Here is a 24236-nt window from a genome sequence, read left to right as displayed (position 1 = left end):
AGTACCAGCAGTTAGTCTCGTGTGATCGGTAAGTATCGTGTCCCTTGGATGGTATTTTATTTTTCTTACACTTTATAATTGTTTACAATAACGGGGCTAAAATCTAAACTAAAAGATCTGTTTGTGTGTGTGTTGTGAACGAGCCAGGAGAGGGGTTGATGAACGACGTGAGATACCATACGAAAGGGTCGGAGGCCATGAAAACGTGAACGTGAGTAACATCGTATCATCATTTAACATGTACACAATTACACACATATACGTATATAATATATCTGGGATACGGAACAGATTGCGCGCGCACCGCATTACCACCACCGCGCGCCTGTGTCAAGTCCGGTGTGCGGAGGGATGTTTAGTTAATAAACGCTAAACTAAGCTCGGTCGGCTATCTTGGGTTGCTGTCCAATAGAACACATACAACAGGTACGAATAGGATTCCTTTCTTCACATATTCACATCAGCATCATCATCAGTCCACACATTGAGCAAAGGAAAAACAGGGACCAAGTCGGACATTAATCCTCTCAGTCTCGGCCCGCACCCACCCTATTCGTTGATCAGATACTACGTTTCACTGATAGAGCAGTTATTCTTGTAACAAGATTTTATACATTAAAAAAACGTGGACAAATTGGAGATACGGTAGATAAAATGGATACATACTATCGTTTTCCAACGCACCTATCATCTCGGTGTATGACATAGTGTACTGGACAATTTAACACCTTTGATATTATTTCTCAGTTTCTGCTTTCGTGTCAGTGCGGGTAAGAGTAAGCGCTTGTGTGGTGAGTGAGTGAGTGTGTGTGTGTGTGTGTGTGTGTGTGTGTGTGTGTGTGTGTGTTCAGTTCAGGATCATGTGTAGGACCATGTCGGGATAACAACACTGGCTCTGGTCTCCAGAGGATAGGGAGGGAGATTAACACCTTGGTTTGTCACAGAAAGTTTACCATTCATTCCATTTTCCCTGCTGTGGGCATCATATAACACTACCATTAGCCTAAGGATGATCTTCCCTCGATCGGTCACTCATTGCAGGATGATTTATTTTAAATGTTGTCCATAATCTGAGAGCTGCTTGTGTGTCACGTACCCTGCGAGAATGGAATGAGTAAACGGGAACGCGGTCAGGATGTGGGTTATAACGTACAGCGCCCTATTATTTTATCACGTGCGTTACCTGATATTGGAGCTGCTGCCGCCATCTTAGCATTGATAGCTTTTTGCATCGTGTCCATCGGCGCCATCATGCTTCCTCCATTCGTCGTCAGAGCTCCTATTTGCAAATATCCATTTGAATTGATCGGTTGTTTGATGTTCTGCAAGGGGTGGAATTAAACAGGACGATTTAATGGGTTGCCTTAGGGTAGGGGAGCCACATTTGCAGCAAGGACTTACACTGACTACCACTGGTGCCGGGACATATCCAGAGGTGACGGTGAGCGGCATCGCCGATGGTCGGTTTTGCTGTATCGGTGAGCTTGTATTATTGCCCTGGTTCATACGTCCAAACGATGGTTCTACGATGTCATTTGATCTACTGCTGCCAGTGCTGCCCAGGTGCCTATCGTGTGCCTGACTATTTTCTATCGATTCCGTAGTTTCGTCGCTGTACTGCATTTGACAAGAGTAACACAGCAGTGTATTAGTAGAGAGTACGTACCGCACGCTTGAAAAACAACGTTCACACTTACTCCATGGAGATCCTGACGTTCTGCTTCCTGGTCATAAAAGCTAGTACTGTCGTCCTCGCAGCACCCACTGTTACTGCAATAATCCGCCGACGAGCGCTGGTCATGGCCGCTAAGGTCCGCTATGCTACCACCCGACGACGAAGAAGACGGCAAGAGACACTGGTTCTGTTCCTTAGTGTAGCTCGCCTCCTTGGTGGAGCCACCCGTTAGCATGGGATCGACACGATGATGTTCGGTAAAGATGATGCCGGTTGGTCCAATCACGGCATTGAATCCAGGTTTGCCCGACCCCGTTATGTCATTCAGACCGTCCGGAATGATCACCTTCACCTGCAGTACATGCTTCACTCGGATGTACGAATAGCCCAGCACCAACAGCGAACACATCATTATGACGCCTATCAGCATGAACGGTTGTACCGCGTTCTTGTTCTCCATCGAACACCAGTGTGCCAACGGTTCGGACCATGGCCCGTAATGCAACCGTACGTTCGGTGGTGGTGAATCAAGCCACGAATAATCCGACGAACGTTCCGCTATCGCTTCGTACGTTCCACATTCGGCGTGCGCTACATAGCGCTTCAGATCGGACCACATGCGGTTCAACTCGGTCCAGCGATCCGGACACGATAGTTCCTCAAACGAAGCCTCATCCGGTCCGCCAATGTCCACGTTTACTGCACGGACGAGAAATTCGTACTTGGAACTATCCCGGTTCTGGCAAATGGCTTCACGCAGCTGACACTCCGTCCTACGCTGCTGGTACGTGACGGTCTGCTTGGCTTTCACTCGCAGCTCGTAAAACTCTACACAGCCGGACGGTTTTGCGGGTGGATTCCAAGTTATGGTAAGCTTCGAATTGTTCGAACTGTTGGTGCTCGGTTGGGCGATCGTTTGCGGATTTCCGACCAGGGTGCGAACGCGCACAGGTTGGCTGGCGTTTGAAAACCCGATAGTCAGTGCACGTACCGTAATGTTGTACTCGGTAAATGCATCCAAATTCTCGAGCGTCTGATTCTCCTCAGCCTCCGGTTCCTCCACGTTGTACTTCAAGGGATGGCCGTTGTAGTTGATTTCGTAGCTCATCTTACCTCCATTGATATGTTCCGGAGGCGCCCAGTGCAAGGATATGCTGTTGTTCGTTATTTTACGAACGACCAAATTTCGTGGTGGTGATGGAGCTACATAAAAGCAAAAGAAAGCGACGATACCATTATTATTGGTTTACGAATTATTATAAAGGGTAGACATTGAAAGTTACGGAAAAAGGAAAAATGACACATTTATGCGAGAATAAACATTCGTCGTACCTGCTTCCCTTGTCGTATTTACCAACGGTTCGCTGCGTGGTCCAATGTGCGTCTCGGAGTACATGGCGATTTCAATTTTGTACGTCACGTACGGTTTAAGATTTTCCAGCCGGCAGTTATGTTGATTCTTGTCCGTCACATTTATCGTCAGCTCCGGTTCCTTGCAGCCTAGCGTTCGAGGGCTCGAAATCGGACAATAGTAGATGATGTACCCGGTGTGTGCCACATCGCCGCACTCGGTTTTCCATTTCAAGGTAATGTACGACGAAAGCATTTCGGCGATCCAAATAGTTTTCAGCTTTCCGATGTCTGTTTTGTGCGTCGCCGTGCATGCGGCCCATACCATCCCCGATGACAGACGGCCCGAATTGGCCGCTACAGCAAAGTTGAGCGTTGAACCAGCATCGTTCAGCACGAACGTGGTTTGGTCCGGCGCTACGCTTGTAAAATTGATCGACCCATTGCAATCGTTCGGCGAGTTGCTAGTTGTATTGCACCAGAACACCGTGTAGCTGGAGATGGCCGAACGGATGCTGGAGGGCGGCTTCCAGGACAGTGTAAATTTGCCCGAATCGGACAGCAGCTTGTCGATGATGGGTTTTGCTAGTCGGTTCTGTCGGCTGGGAACAAACACTGTGCTGCTACGTTCCGAACTGCCCTCTGCATTGGCACTGCGTATCGTGAACGTGTAATCCATGTCCGCCACGCGATGTCGGTCAATCATGCCCGTAGTTGCGTTCAGGTGTTCACTTTGAAAACAAAAAGAAAAGGAAAATGTTAGTATGCTGCATTCAATTTATCGTGACCAGAGGTGTGAAAGATCAGCACCGTTCAAGCTCAAGCTCATGCGATAATTTTCAGAATTTATCGATGGAAGCACGATCGATGGAAAGATCGAGAAAGTTTGGAATATATTTTTCATTGATTTGTTGATAATTTTTAGAATAGACAAACCCGATCTAGTGATAAAAAAAAACTTGTTGTTAAAAAAAGGATTCCGTATCGTTCTTTCATTGATCGTGCGAAGCCCACACACGCAGGATTGACTACTAATAAGGAGCAAAAAAAAAACTAAATGAATGCTGCCAGAACGGGCTGACATACCAAGGGCTCTCGAGAATACCAAAAAAGAACAAGTCGAATGAACTTGTCGGATTAAAAATTCACAAACAGAAATATAGAACAGCTAATATGTCGAATGAAATAATTCAGCAGTCTTAAACAATACTTACATGATTCTGCCATCGTGCCCGATCCGCATCGTGATCGTGTAGTAGAACCCGCTGCGTGCATTGTGTTGCCAGTTGTCCAACTCACGCCAGTAAACGAACAGATGATGTTCGTTGGAATTCTCAAAGCCACCGACCGCCACATCCGGCGGCATATCCGGTTTGCGGGGCAGCGTTTCAAACAGGCAGCTGGTATGATTTGACCACATATCCTCACCTTGCTCGGTCGAGTTGACGCGCATTCGGATGCGTACGTCGTACGCTGCCGCAGCGTAGGGCAGATGCCGCAGGGGCAATGTGTAGTTCCGCTGGTTCAGCTTCAACCCATCGATGCTTACCGTGCGCCATACGTTGTTGTCGAAGATGGACAGCAGCTTGATTTCGCATATGAATGATCGAAACGTGAAAATGTCGTATCGGTACCACTTTTTCCATTTCAGAACCGCGCTGTCCGACGTAATGTTTTCAATCGTACATTCGAGAGGGGCATGAGCAATCACCACATCGAATTGGTTGATTTTGAATTTTTGGCTCAGCGTGCCAAACGTATTGTTTGCGGTCAGTACAAAATAGTAATACTCGTTGAGATTCCGGTACCCCGAATTGCCGTCAATAATGCACCTTTTCTGATTCGAGTTGTGAACGTTCTCCAGTGTGCAGGAATACTTTTGTATCAGTGGGAAAAAGTGAAACATCAAGGTGTATTCTGTCCCAATCGTATTCGGATCCGGAGTGAAGGTGCACTCCATATGCTTTTCCCAGAGCGGGGCGCGGCACTTGAAGTCCTTGACCTCTCGCGGCTTGTGACCGATGTAGACGCTGCGCATCCCCACACCCTTCGTATCGTTGACTTTGCATGTGTAAGCATAGTTCGTCTGTGGCACTGCTCGATCCACCGTAAATTCAATCGTCGAAGCGTTCAGTATCTAGAGCAATGGTAGAGATAACGTCAAACATTTTTGGCTACTTGGCAGCGTGGGTCTTTATACCGTCCTTTACCTTCACTTGTTCGCGCGGAACTGGCTCATCGCCGCGGTAAAACATTAGATTGCTGCTGTTTAGCCCGCGCGTATCTGAAGAACGCATATCCAGCGTACATTTCAAAGAGAAAGATTCGTTCACCTCTCGATAGAAAGCTTCGTATGGGTAAATCCCTAGAAAACAGCAAAAGAAACGTGTCAGAGCTATTTTCCTTTTCGGTGGTAATCCATTCTTTGTGTAACAACGAAACTTACATCCTATCGCCGCAGCTTGACTCAAACTACATATCCAACAGATTAATGTAACAACACCGGCCCGATTCATGGTGACTGTATTCTGTGAAAGGATATTAGAATTTTTTTACTTTTAAATATTTGAGCATTCTCAAATTCACATCTCAATGGCGATGATCAACACGGTTCTCAGAGACCTAAGAATGACCATTGGCCATTGGCGAATTTAAACTAAAAGGAATTAAGAGGACATCAAACAAAGTTCGGATTGTGTCGCTGATTTCTTCGACAGCGATGTTGAATTGCACACATTCTCTATAGTAGAACCTATAGCTCAGGGGAGGGGGAGACTGTTCGTCGTGCTTGGGCATTTTTCCAACCATTTTAATATCCAACGGTGGTATATCGGTTGTTCATTTATGATAACAGAGCCTTTTTCAGCTGTTTGTGGAGTCGACATGGAGGTCAACATGTTATTATATGCAATTCTGTCAAAAACTAGGGTATTTCGCTTCAAAGAGTTTCACTTATTTACGTTAATTTTTACGCGATGGAGAAGATATGGAGAAAATAATATGATGGAATTTACAAAATATCACAAAAAATATTTTTAACCACGCATCTGGCAGATACTTCAAACCCCTACGGCTAGAACCACAGAAAAAAAATCATCTGCTGAACATCTGTAAGCAAAATTGTCCCGAAAGGGCTCACGCGGAAATAGGACACACAAGGCAAGAAAGGGACCATGCAGATGAAAGAGGAGACCGAAAACAACGATTCGTGACGCTAAAGAATATCAAGAAAAAGCAACCGTGCATGTTGATTCTGTACAGAGATGTTTTCTTCGAAATCAAAACAAAATCATCCCGGCCACCAGAAAACACACACACACCACGGTACTATATGCACTCTGCCCACACAACCAACAGCGGAGACACCCTCTGCATTCTATTTTTACGCATGTGCATTTGCCTTTGTTGGTGTGTGCGCCTGTTTGGCTGGTGCGTTGTACGTCAAGCTGTGTTTTCACCTGCTTACCTGTAGTAGTGTAACACCTTTCTGTATTATGTTTTGTTCCACGCTTCGCACCGCAAAGCGTCTTTGCTTATGCCCAACACATCCAAAACACGCCCGACGAACGCACGCCGAATCGTGTGTGTGCGTGTGTGCGTGCTATCGCCCGTGTGACTGCTGTCAATTTCCGAGAAACAGTTTTACGTCGCTTCGGGGAACTGTAGTTCAAAGTTGGAGGATTTCGTCTCTTCCTAGAATCTGCTTTTCTTTTTTCTCCACGCTACACGTTAGCCACCGCACTTTTTAACACGATATGGTATGAAATATTGGACCACTGCACTTTTTACACGTTTTCTGATCCGCACGGGTTTTCAATGCACTGCACAGTACGCAACAAGTGTACGAAGAAGAGCCAATCTTTGTCTATTACGAATTGCAATCACAGCACCGCGCAATGCACGATTATCAACGAGCTATCAGCGGCCGGGGTCAGCGTTGTCCAGTAGATGCGGTACACTTTCGCCCCGGACTAGCTGAACGCACAATCATTTTTGTTCTGGAAACGCCTTTCTGCAGTAGGCTGGTCCGTTCCTAGAAGTCCGAAGAGTACTTCGAAAACACTCCACTATGCTGATCTGTTTCTTTCCACGGCGAACGAAACGAACCGACTGCATCGACGCTCTTTACTCTACTGTCAAACTCACGTCACACGCTTCTCATCCCTTTTGCTCCCTCCCCCCCCACATACGCACACACACACACACATGAACGTCTTCGTTGAGTAGGTGCGTGTCAGTTGTGTTGTGACAGTTCAGCGATTTGAACTTGAAATTACTAGCAGTGCGTTGGACAAGCTTATTCCATTTTTAGTGCAGGAAATTTTTGCCGGTAGGTAAGGAATTATTATTTTTTTGCTTCGAATAAAGATAGGACATTATATTCGTTGGATTATTTTCAGCAGACACAATATTGAATGGCCAATCGTATTCGGTGCTTCCGTTTCGAAACATGGACTGGAGCGTTGAAAGGCTCCATAAATGGCTCTATTCTCTGCTCCGTGCTCCCGATACATGCAGGTATTTGATTGCTAACATTGCTAACATGCTAGAGAAAATGATAGGATTGGTCCATTGCTTAATCGGTAGAGGCACTGTTTAGCCACATGGCAGGACCGGGTCCCAGGTCCTGTCCGAATCGATGCCCTGAAGCACAGAAAGACTGTATTGGACTACGTGACATTCAGAAGTCTAGTAAATCATTGCAGTATAACCCGATGGGTAGTACAACCCAACGATACAGAAATACTAAATCAGTAAGACCATTACCACTACAGCAGACCACTTCCATACTATATCGGTAAGACTAGAACGGAAAAATGTAATGATCATTTACATAAACCCCCAACGTATTTAGTAAACATTTTGGTTTATTAATACAGTGGTTTACTAACGCCGTACATTTATATTAACCTTCTCGTCGATTTGTCATTTAAACAGCAAACTGCAGTACTTTGCGTAGCCCGAATCCAGCGTTTTTGTTCCATTTCATTCAACCGTTTAGCCTTTTGTGTATACATTTATATCATTATAGTTTTCAAAATAGACTGCTACGTTTCACGAACTGTGTATAATATATAAAAGGAACATATACATATTATGTACTTATTGTTTTGCAATAAACAGACTTTTCCGTTAACACGCGTTTACTTCAGACCAGGAACCAGGGTACGTTCCGGACCGGATTATTACTTATGTTTTGTTGAGCTCGTCTGCAACGAGCCTGGACCGTGTTTACCGTGCATCGAGCATAAAGTAGCAAAATATACAAAGTAGCTAGATAATAGTTAACTATAAACAATAACGTTGATCCGATCAGCCCCACCCCGGGAGGGTGGGCCGAGCTCACTCATCATTTAGGCCGTAATGTAATATTCTCGCTTGTTTTTACAATTTTCTCGGGCGATGTAGCACAGTGCGATGCAAATCAGAATGGCAATGATAATTCCCATTCCTATGCTTACGTACATAATTTCCTCGTTGATTCCGGCATAGGAGCGCCCTAAAATGTTGGATAAGAGAACTCATTAAGCTATACACACAGCGGCTCGTTTTTCAGGGGTGGTAAAACAGATACCGTCAGAATATCCATTCCCGTAACCAAGACGACCCGTAACACGCCCTAAAATGGAGTGGAAAGAGGGGACACGGGTCAGCGATGCTACGAAGAATGCTTTGTGATTTTCAAATCGTAAAACTTGTGTTCTGCACACCTCCAACCGCCATTCTTTGCTCGCTGGGCTTTCTCGCTTAAAGATTGCTAGGGAAGTTGGTGCTTCAGCTATGCCAAAGAGATAACAAGTGTAGAAATCGGGGACTAATGCAAACTCGCACTAACAATTGCCACTACATAACAAATGCACTACAGCTGCTGGCGATGATGTTGTTGGTAAAAGAATGCTCATGTGCCCAGCCTCCTTGACGCGAGGATTCTCCTTATCTCAGTAGCATGGAATTTTCGAGTCTGCGCTCAAACTCTCAAATGCTCTCGGTTACAGTGATGAACGTCCAAACGTGCCAAGCGTAAGGAGTAAACAGTGCGTAATTTATTTGTTGCATGTCATCAGCAGTTCCTTAAGGATTCACCCTTGAGTGTTATATGCTTTACATTGTATATTGACACTTTACTTTGCACTCTTGATCGATATGCTATCACATTTCATTTAACGGTCTTAAGCCTAACAGTTCTAATCCAGTGTGCAGAACTAACTTTGCCCTGCTGTACAACAGTATTCGCTGTTCCCGTTTCTTTCTGTCGGATTCTTGCTTAACCGGCAAACTTTTGAGGGCCAGGTTAATTGATTTGCTGAAATTAAAGGCCACAAATCGAAAAAGCAAATCAACTATCACCGGCTGTTTTCAGTGAGGCATTCTTACTTACCATAGTCGGAAAAGATAAGCGACGAGTATACATGCTTCGGCCGTTTCCTGAGCTTGGTAGCAAATTGGTTTAAAATTGGCTAACTGACAAACCAAATCCAGAGCTTCCGGTTCCATTAGAGATGAGCCATCGCACTGAATATCCAGGATTTCCTCTGCCGATGACTGCGTTTGGAGAAGACTGGCCAAACGGCAATGGGTATACTGCAACTTAATTCCTGAGTCGCCTTCCATGCGAAGAATTTTAGACCAATCAAAGTTGTAGTCCTTCATGCGCCGTTGTTTTAAATCGTTAATAATGACCGCACTGGTACCCAGGATATCACAAACTTCCGGGTCGTCGATTGAGCTGGTTTTGGTGGTGGGCGAGTCACGTTGTTTTTCCCGCACCAACTGTTGGGCCTCGTGTAGAATGTCTTTCAAAAACACCACCTTTCCCCGCCTAGTGCTCATTCCATGTATTCGACCAAATTTTATGTGCCCGATACCGTTAGCGTAGGGCAGCTGAAGTAGCTGTGCTATATCGCATAACGATGCAAAATGATCACTCTGGCCATTTTCGACCACATAAAAACATTTCTGAAATGTGAATCGGTCATGTCGATCGAGCAGGGCAGCAATGTCACGCAAAAGGTACATCCCGGAACCGTCGCTCTTCACAATCGGAATAGTTCTATGCTGCAGATGCACAACTTTACGACCATCCGTTTGGTCTTTTAGTATGCTGTAACGTTCCATCATCTCGAGGACATTTCTTATTTTGTTCACCCCATACTGTGATTCCCACTCGTATCCAGTGAACGCCACACCGAGCCTCCGATACAATTCCTCCAACTCTTGGACGGTGTAGTCGCGATACTCTTGCCATTTGTGTAGGTCATCTGCGGTGCCTTGTTCCATACGGGAGAAGATGTTCATCGCTACTTCATGCATTTTTGGGTCGTTCCGAACTGCCTCGTACGCGTGCACGTATGCCTCATACAAACATTTGATGGGATTGTTATGTATATCCGCCGGTGAAAGTCCTTTCAGCTGAACTCCTAGAGCCAGATAGCCAAACTGTGTGCCCCAGTCACCAAGGTAATTAAGCCGTACCACTCTGTTACCGAGAAACTCATTTATGTTCGAAACAAAATTTCCTATAATGGTCGACCGCAGATGACCTGCGTGGAATGGTTTTGCAATGTTGGGCGAACTGAATTCTACAACAATAGTTTCGCTGCTGGCAGGATTGTATTGCTCGGTTAATGGTTTACTGGCAAGCACCGTTTGTACAAGCTTCGTTCTGTCCAACGAAACCTTTGCCCACTGCTTACCGGATCGCATTTCCGTAGTAATGTTGATTAGATGCTCGCCTTTTCCAAAGCCACAAAGCTCAATTCCATTGGGGGACGATGCCTTGTCGTATTTGTTTCCTAAATACTGCGCTAAAACTTGCAGCTCGGGCGTTTGAGATGGTTTGTTGTACGTGAAGTTTAGTGCCGCCATCGGTATGTGAAAATTCGCCCCGCCTATACGCGACACCTACAAAAACACAAGAGCAAAGGAGAAAAGGAAATGTTGATTTAATGATCGCTTTGTAATTGCACTGTGACACACCTTTTCACTCAAAAGCTTACGATATACTTGTGCCATTTTCGATGCTGCTTTTGCGTGCTCCTAGTTGGTGGTGAACGGACGAGGGATACAAGAATGTAAACATTCCGGCACATAATTGTTCTACCGTCCATCTGTCATTGAAGGAAAACAGCTGATTGTGTAGAACAAAACATTTTTTTAGAAGCTTGACTGCCATACACCGTTGCAGTTGATAAAGAACGGGCTGGTAACACTGAAATACATATCAAACTGCAGAATCTTATCAAATTCCTTCAACGTGCTTATCCCCAAATAGTAGAGATGGAAATTGACCCGAGTATCGGTCGACCTGAGATAGTGTTATACGGCTGTTGTTTTGATGCACAATCGAAGAACTGGGTGTCTGACTATAAACGGAATGGTGTTTGTGCTTGATTCCACTGTGGTATAACACGCACAAAACGAATTATTTTTTGTGTAAATGTAACTATTTGTACATAAAAAGCCTTACAAGAATCACGTAGCTAATATTATTGAGCAAAATTCCCAATACGTAGAATGTTGCCGATCGCCGAAAGACCGATCCACATACGAAAAGACATCACAATCAGTGCACGCGTGTGTGTACTGGAAAGCAAAATTTCAACGGAATATTCGAAAGCAATAAGTACAGTTCGATTGTAAATGTGCGTACATTCTTGCTAAAATTGAATATTACCATATTGCATGGTTTGTACTGTTAAAAACTGAAGCGTTTAACAAAATTGGTCGTTGTTGCTGTCACATGGGATGGTCGTGTCGCGCGCCTTTGGTGAACTTTTCATTCTGCTCAAGAAGAATGAAGAGAACAAATTAGATTGAAAAGTGTGTACACGGGGCGGTGCGCTAGATTGAGTGCGTATGCGTGGACAAAATCTCGAATTAGTTAAATTCCAGCAGTAAATCTACGTTCGTTCGGGAGAAAAGTGTGAAGTGTAGTCGGTCAGTCCTAGTTCTCGGAGGCAGTAGCGACGAAATAGTGGTCTGCATTAGGGTACAGCATAATTCCTACACTGCTGGCATAGTAGACATTACGACACGCGAAGGCGAAGCGTATCGAGTGATATCCTCCATACGGCAGTACAACAAGATTGCGGCAGCGGTGGACGAATTGGTAGAAGATAATTTACGGCATTTTCGTACTCGCTGTTTTGATAGGTGATCCCCGGAGCGTGGGAAGCTTCTGGCCGAAGAAATTGTCCACAGCACCATCGTGCGCTTGTACGGCTGTATGTGTTTGCGCGAGTGAGTGTGTGTGAGTGTGTGCTTGTGCCTGACGCGTATGTCATTTTTCGGCCCTTGTGCGTGAAAAGCAACGACGAAGAGCAGTGTAGTGTGTAAGCGCAGTGCAGCTTGCTTTATAGCTGGTGGCACGGAAAGAAAAAAGCCAACGAAGTGATTTTTGGTCCACAGATTACGAAAGAAACGATAGTCATTGGAACCAATACGCACTAGTGGTCGGCTGTTGGCGGCTGGAACGCGAAACTCATAGCGCTAGAGAACGGTGACGTCAGAAAGGATCTGAAAAGGATAACGTGTAGCGAACATGGCTGGCCAAACGATCAATGACAGGTTGCTGGCAGCACGACACAGCCTTGCTGGACAAGGGCTGGCAAAATCCGTGTGCAAGGCTACGACGGAAGAGATGATTGGCCCGAAGAAAAAACATCTTGATTGTAAGTATTCGTTGCTGTGGTTCCTCGGTGACTTATATGCCCGCTACCGATGGTCTCAAGTCTTAGTAGCAGGTGCAAACGCTGCTAGAAGAAGGCATAGAAAAGATGAAAGAGAAAGGAAGCGAGAGAAAACGGGAGGTAGCAGTGGGGGGCATACCCTTGGCCCCGATGATTTTGGTTGCCTCTTATTGACATTTGGTGCCCTCGAAGAACGCATCTCGCTTTTCGCATTGGTTCTTTCAAGAGCAGCGCGTACAACGAACCTTCCCCAACCAAACCCCCCTCCCTCGATCCCGTAATCGTCACTTGCTGCTGGCACGTCCTTGCTGGCATCGGCCCCGTCTTCCGACACGCGGGCGCACTATCAACAGTGCGGAGAAGTTAAATAATCGTTTTGAATGCATTTCTGTGCTTCCCAGTATTCACTTCTCGAATTATGCTTTCGCGATGCGCCCTGTAGAACTTTTGTTTTGCTAAACGAACCAACGGGTCGGCAGTACCGTTGGCTGCAAGTCAAGGCCCAATTCCATTACATCAGTTTGGAGTGTGCTTTGTTGTTTGCCCAGCCCAATTGCAGTACGGCTGCGGCTGCTGATAGGAATGAACAAGAAAAATAAAGCCAGATAGCAAAACTTCTGCCGTTTGCTGGAAACCAGAATGCCCAGCATATAGCCGCAGCACCATCGGTTATGTATCCTCCCTCCGGATGATAACGATAAACGATGTGGTTCTGTGTTGCTATAGAGTCAACGGCCTGCTTCGCTAGAAACCTTTTGCGTGTAATTCTGCCTGACTGATTGGAGGGTTATTTATCAGGGCCAAAATGAAACAGTACTCGAATTTCTCGAACATTTCAGCAAGAAAGAACAGCAGATGAATGTTACACTACGGCACAAGTACGTTCGTTTGGCAGCATTGTCTGATTAGTTGTTCTTTCTTTTATCCCTCAGACTTGGTACATTGCACCAACGAACCGAATGTATCAATTCCCCATCTTGCCACCCTACTGATTGAGCGATCTCAGAATGCCAATTGGGTGGTGGTATACAAAGCATTGATCACAACCCATCACATGCTGGCCTATGGAAACGAGGTAACGAAGATCATCACCGGACAAGAGATCGGGTAAATGGTGACACTTTTTTTTTTTTGATTACCATTGCAGCGATTTATCCAATATTTGGCGTCAAGCAATTCGTCCTTCCAGTTGAACAACTTTCTCGATAAGGGTGGAGTGCAAGGTAGATATTGATTGGAGCGACAAAGAATAGATACTGCTCTACACTAAAACGACTCACCACCATCCAGCTCTAATTGGCATTGATGTAGAACATGTCGAACGCGAACACCACAATCTTTTTACTAATGTAATGTTACGTCTCTTTCTCCTTATACTAACCACGTTTACCCTTCATTTTGTTTTAACTCGTTGCTAAAAACAATCTTAGGCGCTGTCGGTGCTCGTATGGGTAAGTAGTAGTCCTTCCTTACTGTACTTTCGTACGACTAACTCACTGATCTGCTAATAACACACCAACAGCTATGTATGTAAGAAGCATGTTGCCTTTACTATAGGGTTTTAAATACAATCTAACGAACTTGTTGCATACATAAAGTGGCACCAGCGACAGCCCTGATTCCGCGCCGATCCTACACATCACAGGCAGACTGGCTGACACTAAATTTAATCATGAATGTTAAACGACCTGAACGTCTAAATCCATTTTGAAACCAATCAAAACAACATACAATATTCAATTGCTTTTCAAATTTTGGAAAGTATAGCCAACGAAATAAGTTTTTTTTTATGGATAACAATAAGTTTCATTCGGTTCTTAAAGCTCTAATAATACTTTTATGATTTGTTTGCACTACCCAGCTTAATCACTTCAATTCAATACAATCAATTGGTTAACGTAACTTAAAATAAATTTAAATCCGTCAAAAGTATTAATTCTTTGTTATGCACCACTTTCTGCGTACGAAACAATACATTCCACGCAATGCAATGAAGAAAGTGTTATCAAAGCGCTATGGGCTCTACCATTGTGTCGCGTACTTTACCCGCGGAGTTCAATTGTTTATGAAAAATTGAAGATATTATAAGAGTTGTTCAACATTTTATATACCAGGTTATGACATGTCTCCGTTTATACGGCGCTACGCAAAATATCTCAACGAGAAGGCACTGTCGTACCGTACAGTGGCCTTCGATTTCTGCAAAATGAAGCGCGGAAAGGAGGAAGGTTCGTTGCGCGTGATGCACGCCGATAAGCTGCTGAAGACGTTGCCCATTCTGCAGGCTCAGTTAGATTCGTTGCTGGAGTTCGATTGCACTGCAAACGATCTGACAAATGGTAAGCAGCACAAGGCCGGCCGTCAAGACGAGAACGCCATATAGTTTTAAATTTTTGAACCGCACACTAATTACAATCCAATGTTTCGGAACGCATTCGCATTTTGTTTTTGGACGATAGGAGTTATCAACATGTGCTTCATGTTATTATTCCGCGATTTGATACGGCTGTTCGCTTGCTACAACGATGGCATCATTAATCTGCTGGAGAAGTATTTCGACATGAACAAGAAGCAATGCCGCGATGCATTGGATTTGTACAAAAAGTTTCTCACCCGTATGGATCGTGTTGGAGAGTTTCTCAAGGTCGCAGAGGTAAGTGACACTAGTTTGGGCGTAGTTATGGCATCTAATCCACTGTAACACTGACACATTGCAGAACGTTGGCATTGATAAGGGCGACTTACCAGATCTTACCAAAGCGCCGAGTTCTCTGCTAGATGCGCTGGAGCAGCATTTGCTGGCTCTAGAGGGCAAGAAGGGATCGGCAGCGAACACTCCCACCCAAACGGCAAGGTAAAAATATAGCGCAAAAATAGAATATACACCTCAATACGCTCAACACTTTAACCCGCTCCTTCCATCTGTTCCGTTCGTGCAGTAATCAAAAGAATGTTAAAAGCGGTGTGAATGCTCTTACATCGACCAGCTCGTCGTTTGGGATTGTGGCGGAATCAAGCAAGTTTGACAGTCCCACCAACGGTATGATCGACGAAAGCTTGAAAGCTCAGGTGTTGGCTGAAGAAGAGGCTGCGATGAACCAGTACAAGGTAGTGGAGAAGATTGCGTGAAAGCACATTGTGTATGGCCACCGAACTTAACGTTGTAAAAATCCCTCCTACTTTGAACAGTCAAAAGTATCATCACCAACAACGGCCACGGCTATAACAAATCCGTTCCTGTCGTCTCCAACCACTAGTCAAAATAACATCGTCGATCTGTTTGAGGCTCCAAAACCTGTGCAGGACCAGCAAGCGGCCGCTGCGTCGTCTAAGGCGTCGGATGATTTACTGCAGCTGGGCAATCCGTTTGCAGATGTTTTCGCCACGCCAGCCCCGGTCGCTAGTACGGTTCCGGCAGGAAGCACCAATGCGTTTGCAGCCACCAATGCATGGATGGGCAATGGAGGTATGAAGGCGTGCGATGCTTGTTGTTTTACGTGTGTTTGCTCTTCCTTTAATTATGCATCAAATGCTCATATGTCATATCCTCCCGTTCAAGGGTTTAATGGCAGTATGGCAGCCGCAGCGGTCCCTGGAATGGCCGGGCAAGCTGTCCCGGGCGGTGACACATTCGTTTCCGACAACAACTTTACTTCCGTGTTTGGTGGTATGGAACAAAATGGTAGGTTTGGTTGAATAGTAAGCTTGCACTTCACCGGATGCTTAAACAAGTGGGACATTTATGCGATAAAATACTGTTTTGCTCAGGATCCAGCGCGCCTCCGGCCGCTGCCACTCAACCTGGCAAGGTGTTGACGGGCGATTTGGATAGTTCACTGGCGTCGTTAGCCGAAAGTCTTACCATCAACAAGTCCAGCTGTGGGAAGTAAGTTGCTTGCCGTGAAGGAATACCCCCCACTTCCATATCCGCGCAGATGATTAAATGCTGTGGACCGTTTGTGTTGCGTGTGTGCTTTTCTTGCAGAAATATGCAGTGGAGCTCTCCGAAGACATCGGCCAAAACTGGATCGGCTGGATGGTCCCCGCAGCCCCAACCGGCTACCAATCAAACCGGCTACAAACCAATGGTAAAAACTCACTGCAATGAAATAATGACCAAGCATAGCTCTAATCTAACCATCTTGTATCATGATCTTCCACTATCATTAACTCAGACTGACAATTGAAAGTTGGTTAGTAACGTTGCTAGTCATTAATAATATACCACCTAATAATACCTAATTCGAATATCCTTACTCGTTGTTGGCTCGCGTCGAGCGACTAAATCGATCCCGAGTTCACATAATCGTTTAGACTAACACCTTTAATAATAGCACACATCCGTATCGGGAATGAAGTTGCAATGGTTCCGAGCGAACCACCAACCCGTTCGTTTTCCTTTCTTAAGTTTTCATTCAAACTTATCACCCTTGTTTTCCTAAGGAGAGTGCGTTGCTTGAAAAAGCGAGTGGTTCTTAGCGGTTGACCGTGTAGCTGTGCGTAGTTAGTGAAACGTGATCCTTTTTTTTTTGTTTCTGTCACAGTAATGTGATAACGAATATTAGTAATTTTTAACAGCAAAGAGAGGCTATTATCCCTGTGCTATAAGTGTTTCCATTCTTTTATAGTTAGTCTGCTAGTGTAATATACTCGTACCGGTTGGTTCGATTGTGTGCGCGGTAGTGTTTGTTTTACATTCTAATATTTTTAGTGTTAGTCGTTTTGATTACCCTTATCAGTTGTTAATTTAATTTTTATTTCTTATCTTTTCTCCTTTTTTCGGTGAAATTTCCTTTCCTTTCTTTTCTTCACATTGCTGTATTTTGATTAACGTGTGTGCTATCGATGTCGATGTTGTTTTGGCTTGAATGTACAATTGTGTCTGTCTGATTATTATGCCCTATGTATGTACGTTTTTGGTTTTGTTGATCTTTGTTGGGATGTGTGTATGTGTTGTATGTGCGCGTGTTGCGGTTGTTCTCCCTTTTTGCGGGTGAATAATAATACTACGGTTGCGCTGTGACACAAGGCACAAGGTATGGCTGTATTTCCAGTTCCTAGCACAATACATCCAAGCACGCACACTCCCCTTCCTGTTGTAGTGCCAGGATATTACATTCAGGTAAGCTACCTTAGTTGTATTCTTTCGTTTACCTGTTACAAACTTTAACACCCGTGCTTCCTATTGCCCTGCGTTAGAGGCTTTGTGTTTTTGGTATTACTATTGGCAGGCAAAAGAAGCTACAGCTAGATGAGCTAGGTGTGATCAAGTGTACAATATGCAGGAAATAGTTGAATGATCTTTTGCTGTACCATAACATTCGGTTGTACGAGAACGCGCTTGTGTTCCGGTGCGGTATGACTCCGTTTAATTTGCACATTTGTGTCCTAAAACAACAATAGCGTAACCATGTAACACATCTAAACCCAGTTTGTCGAAGTGTGCTTTCAAGAATGTGCATTGTGAGTTTTATTAATAGCATACTGTTGCATTACATTTACTTGTACTTCATTCGTATTTTGGACTGTAAGATAAAGATTTCGAGTGTAGGCAATCGAATTGCGGAGCAGTTTGTAAGGTGTTCTGATCCATTTACCTTAGCTTTTAATACCTTAGACAGTACGGCAGCCGCTAACATCAGTAAGTAGTAATAATTACATGTGCGCTCTTTACTTCTGTCTGCATATTTGCAGCAAGGAATGTCCCAGATCAGGCCAATGATGGGTGCTACCATGTCCGGAACAACATCAGCAACAATGGCCCCTGGAATGGTCCCTGCGGGCATGGCCCCCCCGCAACCGGTGCTTACTAGTCAACAACCACCGATGCACATGCAACCGGTAATGATGCAACAACCAGCGCCAGCGATGCCTTCCAACGCGGCGGCGGCGGCGGCTGGCAATATTCAGTTGGATCCATTCGGAGCACTCTAAGCACTGAATTATGTGTTATTCAGAGGCACCCACTCAGACCTATACCCATACACACCTACACTTATCGCGGGATGTGTAGAGCATTAATAAGTAGCAGTGAGCAGTCAGCTAGAACCGTTTTCTGATAAATGTGTACGGACGGACTTTCTTTTTCTTCTTCTTTTTGCTTAGAAGTGAGAGCAAAATGGAGTATATTAAGTTTACCTAGAGGTTGAAGAATTGTGACAACAATCGTTTGCATAATGGTGCGAGGCAACCATCCCCGTAGAAGGAATGACAAAATGGCGCCGAAAGTGTGCCCATCTCGCAACACGAGCATTACCGCTGGAACTCTTTCAATGTAAAAATCAAGGGGGAATGTAACGGTGAAGATAATGGTGATTATAGAGCAAAACTTGCCCGCTCCTACTGTTTGTGCTAATAACGCGCTAATGCTTGAGCCGCACTATGCATGGCATAGTCAAATGCAAGCTGGAGGTTAATTAATTAGCACGGAAGATTACAATACATCATAGAAGAAGAAGACTGTGCAGCATGTCGATAGGCAAACGCATGTGCTGGTGGTGTGGTGGACCTTGATTCGCATATGCGCGAGCCATTTCTGCATGACATGATAATTTGATACACGGCTGGCAGCAATCGTGTGAGGATAAAAAGAAGAAACCATTCCAATACCATCGACAAGCACCATGGACGATTTGGGGGAGCATTCTAGCATGTTGGTACACTCTTCTGGACTAGCAACACGACGGAATGTTGCTTCACACGCAGGCGTGGAAGTAAGTGTGTGGCACGGGATAGAAAGGCCTGTCGTTTCTAATCATTCCAATCCGTGATTTCGCTGTTTTTTCGATTCAGTAACGACTCAATGTGCTAACAAGCGTGCTGTATACGCGGGTGTATTGATGGTCCTTTTTTGTTTTGAGCTATACTCCCTGCACACCTATTTCGGTGGGTCGGTCGGTGGGTATGAAGCAAGAATTAGTTTGTTTATAGGATCCTCCGTGTGCAGGTTGGATACGCGGACGCTGCAGTATCATATAAGAATATCGTATAACAATAATGGGAGAAGGAATGAAATGTAAATGATGGTAGAAAAACAAGGCGTAAGGGCTACGCATATTTCCCCGTAGTGGACAGTGGCTTCTTCGGCAATATGCTGTTAGTGTGTTGCTTCTGTTGCAGTATTACCGCTGCTTCGACATTCATATATGTATCTAACGAAATGCTACAAAGAAACTGTTGTTGTTCTCTATTGAATATAGTTGTGTTTACAAAATCCGCAAGCAAAGCAATGAAACAAAAAGATGCCGCACCCCGCCCCTCCTAATCGTGTTCTTCACCCTCCCTCCGCTTGATCTATCTAGTAACGGAATGAAAGCCGACCTATAGCCGGCTGGCTATCCTGTGTTTCCGCAAACAAGTGCAAATACTACAAAAGTAGAAATTAATAATAACGATATGAGTAATCTTACAATACGGACGGCAAGTGAAGGCAAGTGAAGGCTGGGGAAACACTGTCGTATGAAGGTGGCAATTCGTATGCATGTATTTATGAATATAAAAATGTAGTAATATTATATCTATACTGTACACATTACTGTATTTTGGGCTGCAAGATGTGCGCGGGCTCGTGGATGGCAAGAAAATACAATAAGTAAATACATTATATCGTACCAGAAGGACACACACACACATACATATATATACACATACTTCTTGCTGTGAAGGAAGCTTATCATATAATACTTAGAACGTAATGTGTTGTGTTTATTCCCCTGAAAGCAGATAGTGCAATAGGGCCAGTTGTTTACTAATGAAGATGATAAATGTAATGCGAGAGGGAAGTGAGGCGACGGTGGGTTGTGACGGATAAGAGACAAAGTGAGTGTACTTATCGCCGCCCAACAGCGTAGCGAAGGCGCAACTGCAGAATCTAGGATCGTCCGAAATCACCCAACATGTTATTGGTTTGCCTTGGCGGAAGCTTGTGTTGTTGCCAGCATTCAGACGCTATTCAATCAATTGCTATTTGATGTTGCACGAACGATAGCGTGGTGCAATGGTTGGTTTGTTACTTGCCTACTTTTAATGAGCAGATTCCGTTCTGTCTGATAGCCGCCAATACGTTTGCATGCCATAGAGCGAGCAGTAGTAGAAAGATGAGATAAGGAAGGGTACTACAATAATTTGCAATTTTAAGTAAACTGTTTTTTCGCTTCCGAAGCGTGCGGAGAGTTATCGGCCGAGAAGTTTGACGAAGCTTTGGTTGAAATTTAAATGCGACATATAAACTTCTAAAATTACAAAACAGAGATGGTTACATGCGTATATATATATATACACATATACATATATGAAATTAGGACTCAATGAATAAAACTGAAAAAGGTATAGTAGGAATGTATCAGAAATGTGTCCTTATTATAATTACGTCGATTTAGCATTTTGTGTGTATATTTCTATTTGATTTACGTTCTATTTGGCACGTTAATCTAAAGCAACATGCAACATTTAACATGAATTTTATCTTCTGTATCGATTGTTTAGTTTTATTCGTAATTATAATAGTATGTTGTCTTCTTGCAAAGTTGTTGATTAATTCGCTCAATTTTCATTGCCAACTTTTTCCGCGTCTTCCCTTTCATGCTTTCTTGACATCGACAGCACATCGTTCAGCACATTTATTTTTCAGAGAAGAACGAAAATGTTTCCTACTGGCTTTCAACTGGTTTCAACAAAACACACAAGCATAGAATTTGTAGTGGGGGTCGAATTAGTGAGGTTTCTTTGCGATATTTTTGGGCGTGCAAGCATGGCGCAGAATGGAAGGCAGAGACATATCGGTATCGGTACATCCCTTCTAAAATGTGTTTCGCAAACACTCTAGAAATTATCGCTTACTCTAGAAAAGACTTACAGTTTAATTTTTAGCAGTTTCCCGCCAAGCTACGATTGCAGGGGTAGCTCATCAGTTTTGAACAAGAAATGTCGTTGAGTACTAAGCACTATAGTATAAACGAATCGATCCTGCACAAACGACATTGACAGTTCTGAACCGACTCCCAATCAAAACAAACAACAAAGAACCTCATCAGCGCGAAGGGTAACGGCACAGGCCAGCATAAAACTGTACAAGGAAACCGCAAAAACGGATTGCATCGATGTGAAATGGTTTGTTTGGCGTTCGACGTGGAAAACGGCGATAGAAAATATTGAACATTTTTATCGCGGTTTATCGTTAATCACTGGACACAAATGGATTCGCTGCCGAAACCGCGAATCGTGAGTACATTTCATGCGTGAATAGGCAATGTAATGGTTAATATGCGTTTCCGTTTTCAGGCCATACAAAACCGATCCACTATTTTGCTTTTTATCAACCAAATAAAGCAAAACCGCTGCATATGGGACGAAACGGATGTAAATCACAGGAACATAAAGGCGCGACAGGATGCTTGGCTTGCGATTGCCCGGAGGATGGGAGTAAATGTCCCTCTGCTTCGGCGTAAATGGCGAAGTCTATGTTCCTCTTACTTGAAAATAAGAAAAGATTGGGAAAATATGCAAGCACAGTCTAAAGGTCGGTAAGGTGTTCGAGAACCTATCTTTACTACATCTTCTTCTTCATCATCCTCGACACTTGGCAACCGCGAAAGGCCTGCCGTTTCTGGCTTCCTGATTTTACCCGTAACTGGGTAGTCAATAGTCCCGCGTACGGGGAGGCAGTCTGGGTGTTAATTACAGTAAAGCTAAAACCGGGATCATGTATCATTGCAGGTACACGCTGTCCAAGGCCTTCCTGGTTCGCATATGATGAAATGGATTTTTTGGGCAATTCTACTCGTCGCACAAGAGGAAAGGTACAATATACTACCTAATACTGTACTATGCTTTTCATAAATTATGAGTGAAACCGTTTTTCCAGCAGACAGGAAAATATTTAATTTTGGACGAGGAACAAACCAGAGCTTCGAAGCCAGGTGATGTGATGGTGGATATAGTGAATCCTAACGAGGACGCAGAGGAGACTGAAGAGATCTATGAAACGACACCGGAGAGTAATTACACTGAAGCAAGTTGCGAGTACACCTTGACGTTTGATTTGAATGAACCAATGGCGGAGGACACTTCTGCCACACTGTATTATGAAAAAAGTAATAACAACGACGAGATAGAAGAAGAGTCTGAATTACCACTTGAAAAACGGTACATTAATGAAAAGCGTAAAACCATTCTGTTGCATGAGTTGAATGAAAAGCTCGAGAAGGAATTGCAGCAGCAGGCAGCTAAAGTACAGGTAACGAACCATGTTTATATTTTCGGACTGGCACATAAGTAATGATGTCTCGTTTTAGCTACAACAAATGAAAATAGATTCGTTAGAGAAGAAATTGGAACACACCGAACGAAAAATTGCCAAACTTATGAAAACATCGCAGGTACATTTTCGGCACGTCTGTATTCCAAACATCTGTGTACTGAAGTTGTCTTGGTTTGTAGGAAGATTATGCAGAAACAGTATCGGGTGTCGAGCAAGCTGCAAAAGAAGCGGTCGCCACGAAGGAAAATAGCATGCATTTTCAGCAGGGTACTTTTGCGGTCCACACTGTGCCGTTGCAAGATATAGAAAAACAATGTGACTCACTGTGCGACGCGTCAGGTATGAAGAATCATGAGGATAATCAGGAAACCATCCGGCAAATGAGTAGTTCGATCAAGCGAATGGAAAGCATAATCGGGAAGTTTGCCGGCCAATCAAGTCGTCGCTATAGTGGGTTCGGGGAATTTCTGGTGCACGAACTCAACGGGATGGACGAAACAACGAGCATAAGGTTGATTCATGAAATCACATCGATGTTGCAAAAGGAAGGCCAAAACTATCGCAACAATCACGCAAAGAGGCACAATGGAAACTTGTCATAGCGGCGGTAGACATTTTGGAAGTGGCGGACAACAATAACTGGATACATAATTAAATAATTTGTTTACACGAAGAAAATTTGTTTTTAAAATTCCGCTGGAGGTATTTCCTATGTGCACTTGAGCGCCATCTGTGGTACAGTAGCAAATTGACGAACAGAAAACACCGCAGAAAGGGATGTTTTTGATATGTTCGCTATGGCACCGCTTCAGAAAGCAGAAAGTCTAGCCGGTATCGGCTGTGGCTGTGTTCGGTACATGGTGAACATTTTTATTATTTTTGAAACATTCTTTTTCTCAACTTAACGACTTGTTCGATCAAACCGGAGATCTAATAGCATATTAAACTTTTTTTACTTCTGGGTCCCATCATGTGGAGACCGATACTGCTCTCACCTCGGCCACCGGCCCACCACTCTGAGAAATTTTACATTATTCAAAATAACTTAACCAGTCAGTTTAAGCACGATGAGGATCTCTGCAGATCATTTTGAGGCGTTCCACGTGCGGAGATGATTGTGGCACAGGTTTTTTACTCAGCCTGACCAAGTATCGTATCTTTTTTTGACGCTACATGCCTATATCTTCCTGAGTCTTGTGTAGATCAAATTTAATACTATAATGTTATTGGTATCTAAAGACCATAACAAAATGTTAAAGAATGA

General features: G+C 44.1%; 6 protein-coding genes across 20 annotated transcripts; 3 read left to right on the top strand and 3 right to left on the bottom strand.

The window, feature by feature from the left end:
* Positions 1–33: 33 nt before the first annotated feature.
* Positions 34–7155, bottom strand: LOC118511181 (cytokine receptor). The gene is made up of 9 exons (XM_036053933.1): positions 6492–7155; positions 5472–5553; positions 5236–5390; positions 4240–5162; positions 3008–3756; positions 1698–2878; positions 1402–1617; positions 1184–1322; positions 34–1097 (listed from the first exon to the last, which is right to left on the bottom strand). The coding sequence occupies exons 2-9, from the start codon at positions 5539–5541 to the stop codon at positions 1048–1050; spliced, it is 3483 nt and encodes a 1160-aa protein (XP_035909826.1). The 5' UTR covers positions 5542–5553; positions 6492–7155; the 3' UTR covers positions 34–1047.
* A 68-nt stretch (positions 7156–7223) lies between these two features.
* Positions 7224–8162, top strand: LOC118511186. 5 transcript variants are annotated; one of them, XM_036053951.1, is made up of 4 exons: positions 7224–7355; positions 7429–7543; positions 7613–7823; positions 7964–8162. In XM_036053951.1, the coding sequence occupies exons 2-4, from the start codon at positions 7441–7443 to the stop codon at positions 7983–7985; spliced, it is 336 nt and encodes a 111-aa protein (XP_035909844.1). In that variant the 5' UTR covers positions 7224–7355; positions 7429–7440; the 3' UTR covers positions 7986–8162. The 5 variants fall into 5 exon arrangements, 4 of the variants coding, with proteins under 4 accessions (XP_035909844.1, XP_035909845.1, XP_035909842.1 ...); XM_036053952.1 differs by having other exon boundaries at positions 7256–7359; XR_004906122.1 differs by having other exon boundaries at positions 7259–7359; positions 7426–7543; positions 7588–7823.
* Positions 7876–8953, bottom strand: LOC118511187. Its single transcript, XM_036053954.1, has 3 exons — positions 8737–8953; positions 8601–8645; positions 7876–8525 (listed from the first exon to the last, which is right to left on the bottom strand). Exons 1-3 carry the CDS (start codon positions 8747–8749, stop codon positions 8380–8382), a joined length of 204 nt encoding a protein of 67 aa, XP_035909847.1. The 5' UTR covers positions 8750–8953; the 3' UTR covers positions 7876–8379.
* Positions 8954–9054: 101 nt separating this feature from the next.
* Positions 9055–11360, bottom strand: LOC118511183 (probable arginine--tRNA ligase, mitochondrial). 3 transcript variants are annotated; one of them, XM_036053939.1, is made up of 3 exons: positions 11023–11360; positions 9405–10927; positions 9055–9329 (listed from the first exon to the last, which is right to left on the bottom strand). In XM_036053939.1, exons 1-3 carry the CDS (start codon positions 11131–11133, stop codon positions 9176–9178), a joined length of 1788 nt encoding a protein of 595 aa, XP_035909832.1. In that variant the 5' UTR covers positions 11134–11360; the 3' UTR covers positions 9055–9175. The 3 variants fall into 3 exon arrangements, with proteins under 3 accessions (XP_035909832.1, XP_035909835.1, XP_035909833.1); XM_036053942.1 differs by having other exon boundaries at positions 11030–11360; XM_036053940.1 differs by having other exon boundaries at positions 11003–11359.
* Positions 11361–11786: 426 nt separating this feature from the next.
* On the top strand, positions 11787–21055 carry LOC118511182 (phosphatidylinositol-binding clathrin assembly protein LAP). 6 transcript variants are annotated; one of them, XM_036053934.1, is made up of 14 exons: positions 11787–12696; positions 13647–13789; positions 13862–13937; positions 14145–14165; positions 14829–15053; positions 15174–15367; positions 15432–15568; positions 15654–15822; positions 15904–16180; positions 16274–16396; positions 16483–16600; positions 16700–16802; positions 17744–17836; positions 18409–21055. In XM_036053934.1, exons 1-14 carry the CDS (start codon positions 12567–12569, stop codon positions 18646–18648), a joined length of 2049 nt encoding a protein of 682 aa, XP_035909827.1. In that variant the 5' UTR covers positions 11787–12566; the 3' UTR covers positions 18649–21055. The 6 variants fall into 6 exon arrangements, 5 of the variants coding, with proteins under 5 accessions (XP_035909827.1, XP_035909828.1, XP_035909829.1 ...); XR_004906121.1 differs by having other exon boundaries at positions 11789–12696; positions 16890–17836; XM_036053938.1 differs by lacking the exon at positions 17744–17836 and adding an exon at positions 16890–16907 and having other exon boundaries at positions 11789–12696; positions 18409–18544.
* Positions 21056–21712: 657 nt separating this feature from the next.
* Positions 21713–23664, top strand: LOC118511184 (liprin-alpha-like). 4 transcript variants are annotated; one of them, XM_036053944.1, is made up of 6 exons: positions 21713–21933; positions 21994–22231; positions 22429–22511; positions 22580–22948; positions 23007–23090; positions 23152–23664. In XM_036053944.1, the coding sequence occupies exons 1-6, from the start codon at positions 21907–21909 to the stop codon at positions 23572–23574; spliced, it is 1224 nt and encodes a 407-aa protein (XP_035909837.1). In that variant the 5' UTR covers positions 21713–21906; the 3' UTR covers positions 23575–23664. The 4 variants fall into 4 exon arrangements, with proteins under 4 accessions (XP_035909837.1, XP_035909836.1, XP_035909838.1 ...); XM_036053943.1 differs by having other exon boundaries at positions 22577–22948; XM_036053945.1 differs by having other exon boundaries at positions 21994–22235; positions 22577–22948.
* Positions 23665–24236: the final 572 nt, after the last annotated feature.

Source organism: Anopheles stephensi, chromosome 3 (assembly GCF_013141755.1).
Source record: "Anopheles stephensi strain Indian chromosome 3, UCI_ANSTEP_V1.0, whole genome shotgun sequence".
Taxonomy (NCBI): Eukaryota; Metazoa; Arthropoda; class Insecta; order Diptera; family Culicidae; genus Anopheles; species Anopheles stephensi.
This window is presented reverse-complemented; position numbering and strand designations above follow the sequence as displayed.